General features: G+C 35.2%; 2 protein-coding genes across 5 annotated transcripts in view; one reads left to right on the top strand and one right to left on the bottom strand.

The window, feature by feature from the left end:
- The window catches only part of Ac76E (adenylate cyclase type 2 Ac76E), a 200061-nt gene that overhangs the window by 61380 nt on the left and 131241 nt on the right, over positions 1 to 7440 (bottom strand). The window lies entirely within an intron of this gene.
- The window catches only part of LOC141430689 (uncharacterized), a 31096-nt gene continuing 29156 nt past the window's right edge, over positions 5501 to 7440 (top strand). The window contains exon 1 of the mRNA XM_074091539.1: positions 5501 to 5661. Within this exon, the coding sequence (XP_073947640.1) occupies positions 5638 to 5661 (24 nt within the window). The 5' untranslated portion in view covers positions 5501 to 5637. The remainder of the gene's footprint in view (positions 5662 to 7440) is intronic.

The raw sequence follows: 7440 nt of genomic DNA, 5'->3' as shown, positions 1-7440 counted from the left end.
AATTATACATTAACTTTAATTAAGTAAGTGCGAAGATTATTACCTAATTATCATGTTAGACAATTTCCATGGACATTATAGTGAAACCCCAAAGTTTCATTTCGATGTTTTTTAAAAGAGAAAAATTTCCCGCTCCCAGAGATAAGACCAAAACAGATACCCTAAGAAGAGACTTAATTTACACTTTCTGCCAACAAACTGCTACGCAGTTTGGCAGAGGTTTATATTTATAAGTATTTCTGTACTTCTTTTGTTTTTTTATTTGAGTAAATAAATAATTAAAAAAAAAGATCGATTATTCGCCCCCCAAAAGCCCCAAAATATATAAATGCCCGTTTAAAAGGTATTTAGATCGATAGATTAATCAAAGATCCAAACTAGGTCTACCACTATTACTAGAACTTACAAACTTAAATAGACTACTATGACAAGAGTAGTTTATGTGTGACTGTTATATAATGAGAAGCATAAACAACCAAGAACTAGCCGATAGGCGAGTTTCATAATAACAGCACACGAGTTTTTTTAATACGTAATTATATATAGATAGAGTCATTTACGATTACGCGTGCTGTGGTTCTTATTACAATGTCATTAATGTCTAATTTTGACAAAATTATGCGTCTTCGTGGATCGCACTAGGTAAGTTATATACACTGCTTTATCTTCATACATATTGTAAACAAAACTAACTAATCTTTGCAAAAATACAAAGTGAACATCAAACATGGCGGTAAATGAAAACTTTTCTGACGTATATCACTCATGCGTAGTATTTTCGCAAATGGAATCTCAACTGACAATAAAACTAAGATTCAATGAAATTGCTTTATTTTTCAAAAGATATTCGAAAGAATTGACTTTGGTTTTATTATTTTGCAATAACAACATTTAATCAGAAAATCTTTTTTTTTCTAATTAATCAGTTTGATTTATCTTTAGGCTGGTCATAATTTCCGGTTTATTATGTGTAGATATACAAGAATAATACACAATAAAAACAGTTATACGATAGATAAGCGCATAAAATAGAACAACAAAGTTTCGATAATGCATCAAGGACAGTCTAGTGCCTCATAAAACGCTTAAAGTACTCGAAGTGTTTTCTTACGTAATCTAGAAGACAGGTACTCCAGATAGCTAGATAATGTCTAAGGTGCAACATAATTCTGTTGTCTCTAATGCACTTTGATGCGCTAAAATGCTAAAATTAGAACTAATCTCGTTGCGTGACTAGAAAAAAAATGTGACATTTACATTGACGTGTGTAAGACACAGGTAAATTGAAAAAAAAAACTTTTTTTTTTATAGTACTGGATGGCAAACGAGCAAGTGGGTCTCCTGATGGTAAGAGATCACCACCACCCATAAACATCTGCAACACCAGGGGGATTGCTGAAGCGTTGCCAACCTAGAGGCCTAAGATGGGATACCGCAAGTGCCAGTAATTTCACCGGCTGTCTTACTCTCCATGCCGAAACACAACAGTGCAAGCACTGCTGCTTCATGGCAGGATTAGCGAGCAAGATGGTGGTAGCAATCCGGGCGGACCTTGCACAAGGTCCTACCACCTGCTTACTGCTGTACCTAGAAATCGGTAAAAAAAATAGAGGCTTAAGAATTTTAACGTAGCGGTTTGTTAGCAGCTGCTCATTGGGCATTAGTAAACTCTATGAGCTATAGATTAAGTTGGAAACTGTCCAGTCATTTAGGTTACTGGGACCAAAGAAATAGCCAACATACCTACGCTCGAAAAAACATAACTTTCCTTCGGGTAGTCGAGTCGGGTAGTAACACACATGTATTAGCTAAACTTGTAGCTAGTGTAAGGGGCTTAAAATTGTAATGAAAGGAGTCAGTCAAGGACGAAACCGATGAGGAACAACCTAAAAAAAAACCGGCCAAGAGCGTGCCGGACCCGCCTAAGATAGGGTTCCGACGCCACTACGAAAAAAACAAGTAATATTATGTGCGTTATAACACAAATAAAACACTTACTACAGTCTTAAAATCTATTACCAGAAAAAGAGCGTATCTTCACGGCACTTACGTCCTTTTGTTGAGAAGCGCAGTTTTTCGGCAATAACTCAAAAACGGTATATCCGATCATGTTGAAACCAATTTTCTTTGAAAGTATTTATTAAGCGTTACCTTTTCATATTTTTTGCATATTTTTTGGACAAACGGTTTACAAGATTAGAGGGGGCGGACACAATTTTTGCTACGTTGGGAGCGATTATTTCCGGAAATCTTCGCTTAATCAAAAAAGTTTTTGAGAAACCTTACTATCTTTTCAAAAGAGCTGGCGAACTATGTGCCACAACTGGCTGCGAGTTAAAAAGTCCTGCTTTCCCAGTCGACCCTTTCCCAGTCGACCCCTATTGATTTTTCCCGACTGCACGCCCCCATCTTGTAAAAGCACCTCATATTAAATTTAAAAACTAAAAACAAGTAAACAAAGGCGAAGACATAGTGTCTCTGACCCTTAAGGCAACTCAAACCGAAAAAAAAAACACACGTAGCAATCTGTGTAAACTGATACCATCCTTGACTTTGTTAACATGTACTATTGTTCTTATTTTAAGCCGATTAATTATGTTTTATTCATGTTCAAGCTGTCCATTGAATGGAAATACTCATATAAATGCAATGAAGTCACCAATCGGTATTTTTAATCTCACTTAACATTTTAAGCATAGAACGAATAAATTCTGACTCTTTTACGCCCAAGATGTAATTAAAATTATTAAGGGCCAATTTATTTGTAAATGAAAATAATAAGGACTTAGTTTACTTCGGAAGAAATTTCGCAGTGTAGCTACAATTTCAGTTAATTGCCAAATTTCGCCGTAATCCTAGAAAGGCTAAGTAATTGGCAATGAAAATAAGCAATTCACGTTTTTTATTCTCAAATGCCACTTTAAAATAAAATAAGTAAATTGTTTGCGAAAAAATATGAATTATATAATTATTAATGAAAATGTAAAGCATGCTACGGATTTTGATGCGTGGAAAGAACGTCTACACTGTTTTACTACGCATTGCTTTGCCTTAATGTGTCATTGCTGTTATAAAAAAAATATTTCCTTATTTTCTTCTTTTCTTTCTTTCTTTCATTGACTATTAATTATCTTAATTCTCGATCATTTTTGGTTAAAGTTAGGTTATAAAGTTTTTAATGTTCGTGATTTTCACTCATAGTCAAAATACCACAAACGGGACTTATCACGCTAACCACACGAGTAATATTTACCTCGACGTTTCGGCCACATTACAGTGGCCGTAGTCACGAGTAGACTGAAGTGTGGGAAGAGTAAGGTTACTAGTACATGTATATCTAAGTTTTCATACGTACAGACAGACGGCGGGAAGCGACTTTAATACTTTGTAAAGAAAATTCAATTAACTGGGCAGATACGGTGGGTTCCCTAACTTATGTATCCACTTTTTCATACTAGTTGCATAGAAAAGTGGATAATTATGTTAGGGCGCCAACTGTAGGCACTTCGTTTAAATTAAATGCGTTAAAAACTGCATTAGAAATAATGATTTCTACTCACAACTTAGATAATGAGATCTGCACTTAATAATTATTTAATAGGTAATTATTTCTTGGTAAATAGCGATTCTATTTCTTTCCTATTGCTATCTCAAACTAGAAATTTCCTGATTTTGTAACGGTTTTCCCGTTATGGATTATTTTATTTAAAGATAGTGTAACCAGCAGAGACCAACGTATTCAAAGAAATTTATTGGCGTGTGTGAGGTTCCCAATCTGCACTCGTCCGCGTGGGAACTACCAGCCTAAAGCCTCTCTTTCTGAGAAAAGATCTGTGCCCTATGATGGGACGTACAAGTATGTATTTAAAGAGATCCCCTTCAATATAATAATAATAATATTTGGCATAATTTGTATTGGCATAATAGTACTGTCGCATAGTTATACTTTGGCCTACTACTTTTTTGGCATATTAGCTATTAGAATAATTTCAGTTGGACTAATTTGTATTAGACTAATACACATTATGCATATTATTGTTTGGGCTATTGATTATTTGTTATAAATGAACAACAAAATATTAGGTTAGGTTAGATCACGTTATGTTAGGTTAGTATGATATCCAGGCACGAAGCGCCCAAGCAACGCAGAAATCGACCTCCGTCGACCTCGCCTTAGTTTCTAAATATATATTAACACGAAACTAACCTTTTCTCGTAGTGCATCAGGCTCGTGATTGTGGTTATGCACTTTGTAATGATGCAAATTTATTATTGTGACTTTTTGTATTTATGCTATTTGACGTTATTCTTCATGAAGATGATGCTTTCTGTATTTTTGCTTTTTAAATTTTTGTGTAAAAAAAATATGCGTAATGATGAGTATGCATATGCTAATTGCTAAAGCAATAATACATACACAAGCTATGAAATGTCAGGACTGATGTATCTAATCTTATATTGCAGTACAAATAATATATCTACTATCTATCAAATATTTTATGCCATCCAATAGAGAACTGTATTTAAACCGAGGTAATAAACCATTGAAAAATCTATAAAAGGAATGATCCCAGGTCTTCGTTGATACAGTGGCGCGAGCTTGCTCATACACTTGCCCGTGCGATTAGCATTGTAGACAAAATATTGCTAATACATGCGCTTGCTCTCGTTAGTCATCGTCTGCGATGTTTTGAATCCTTTTTAGGATACGAGGTCGGGCGTAACGGTAATGAAGATGAAGAAGTCTCTTTACGAAAAACCCGGATTTTAACGCACGATTTACAAATAGTATGTGCAAATATAAACAAAAAGTTGAAAAACCCCCGACTTTGTCACTTCAAAATTCAATATCTCAAAAATGGCTGAATCAATTTTGATGAAACATGTCTAAGAACCATCGCTAGACATGATTTCAAATAAAAAAACCGCATTCAAATCGGTCCACCCGTTTAAGATCTACGGTGCCACAGACAGACAGACACACATAGCGGTCAAACTTATAACACCCCTCTTTTTGCGTCAGGGGTTAAAAATAAAAATAATAGATAAAGGATAAATGAATTACCATCTATTACTTACCATTTATAAGGATAAATGAATTTTACTGAAGTTTTTATCTACGGTACGTTTTTACGTACGTATAAATAAATATAAATAAAATTATGAAAATATCCAGTGTTCTCTAAAACAATAAAATTAACATACATCATGTATGATAGAAAAGATAGATAGAAAAGGTTTTGTATCCCATCCGGTGATTCCAATTATTATTTTTATCTTAGGTACTTATAATAGAATTTAAAAAAATATGTTCCCTTACAAACTACATAGAGTTCGTTTCATGATGCAACTCAAGCACAACATTATATTTCTATATCACTCTAAACAACCGCCTCGCACAGTTGATAGAGAAATAGCAAACGTAGAGTCTTCAGAACTGCACAGTGCACAACGCATTCCGCAAAACAAAAGATAAAGGGCAGTTCCCCCTCCCATGATTCACTCCCGCGCAGCCGACAATACGACACCGACCGACACTCGCGTCTCACGCGTCAACTATCGCGCACGTAGCGGCATAGTGTGTGTTCGTTCAAGTTATCGTGCTGTGATCAATCAGTGAACAGTGAACAAGTGACAATGTTTCCTAGGATACAAGGACTGGTACGTATTTTTGCAAAATTCTAAAACATTTGCTTCTATCCACGTGTTATTTATCATTAAGGACATTGTCTAAGCTCAAGTGGCTACCCTTGACACATACGGTTTACTTTTTTGCGTGCAACCTTCGTGCTTTAATTAAATTAGTAATGCTATCTGATCCAATTTATGAATCCTAGCATTTTGTATCCCTTGAGTATTATGATCACGTTGGATTCGATTTCACCGGCGCTCTAGTCACGTAGTATGAAGAAGATTTGTGCCTCCGGGAATGGTTAGTAGCAAACGATCGGAATAAATATCGGTATAAGTGGGTTAAAGAGTCTATTGTTGAGGATTTAGACGTTATACGTTTTTAAGGCCAGGGCAGTAAAGCACGATTCAAACAAGTGTTTCTAGTGAGCAAAAAGCAGTAATAAAAGGACAGAGATAAAAGACCACGCTTACTTAAAATCCTTGCAAACTATAAGGAGAAAGTATTTTTTTTAAACGTGATGGCTTGATCAGAACAATTCAGGCGCAGCAGGGCTACTACGAAACTCGAAGTTGTATCGTACCGTCCCTCTCGCTCTCGTATTAAATAGTATACAAAAGTATCAGAGAGACCGCACGACACGAACTTCGAGTTTCGAGTTTCGTAGTAGCCCTGCAGGTAAACAAATCAGAAAATAAGGACCGGTTTTGAGTTTAGTGATAATTAAGTAGCCAGTAAGGCCATGCTATCAAACATTTATAGAGTAGGAAGAGGAGTATTAGTAATGTTACTTAAATCAATTTAATTTTTCATGTTTTTTTTTATAATAGCATCTAGAACTATAAGCTATAGAAGTTAAATTACTACCTAAAACCGAAGGATGTTGTCAGGGATGTATAAGGCAAAACATTTAAGGCACAATCGATACTACTAACTGCGAAGATGAATTTTGTATAGTGCTTCCTTTAACATCCTCTTTCCCAAAATTCCCATGAGATAGAGAGTTCAATTACTGGAGTAAATACGCGGGCAAAAGCCAGTCTGCTTACTATGTGAGTAGTCTGTCTATTTCGCTTTATCGAGACATTCAAACCTCAAGCCTCGCGCTAATTTTATGTTCAAGATTTAACAGTTTGATAATTAAACTAGTAAGATAATTATAACGGAGATTCGGTTTAAGTTTTTCGAGTTATCAAAAGAATTATAAAATTCTCTAACCGACCCCCTGTTTCACCATCCATTGAATAAATTTAACTGACGGATTATTCGTCAGTTAAAATTAATCAATGGGTTTTGAAACAGCACCTTAGTCTCTTTGTTTTCAGTGTTGATTTTCAACATTTTGAAATAAATGTAGGTTAATTTTGCAATGTTGGTAGAGTTATTAACCCTGTTGACACAGTGATACATCGTAAAGATTTAAGATGAAGATGATTCACTGGAAGGCACTTCCTTCTTAACAGAATGCGTCAAGGTTTCGCAAGAACGCTCATTAGATTATTAATCGTCTCGCTGTATTAAAATTGCATGCAGATGACACTGGACAATGACGTAATGGAACTAACGAAGCAGATAATTTTAGCAATACACAAGTATGGAATACCGGAAAAGATAACGTACTCTTCAATAAAACTAGCCTCAAAACAATGTCATCGTGATAAAGTTTTGCGCATAAGGACCAATAATTTTCATTATTTCATTATCTCTGAAAATCTATCTATCGTAAAAAGATTTGATCGATCCAAAATAGTAGCGGCTCCTTTGACCAACCGATTCTAAATGTCCCTGCTCTACTTTTTTTTAACAGA

Source organism: Choristoneura fumiferana, chromosome 8 (genome assembly GCF_025370935.1).
Source record: "Choristoneura fumiferana chromosome 8, NRCan_CFum_1, whole genome shotgun sequence".
In the NCBI taxonomy this organism is placed as follows: domain Eukaryota; kingdom Metazoa; phylum Arthropoda; class Insecta; order Lepidoptera; family Tortricidae; genus Choristoneura; species Choristoneura fumiferana.
The sequence above is the reverse complement of the archived record's forward strand: the minus strand, read 5'-3'. Positions and strand labels throughout refer to the sequence as shown.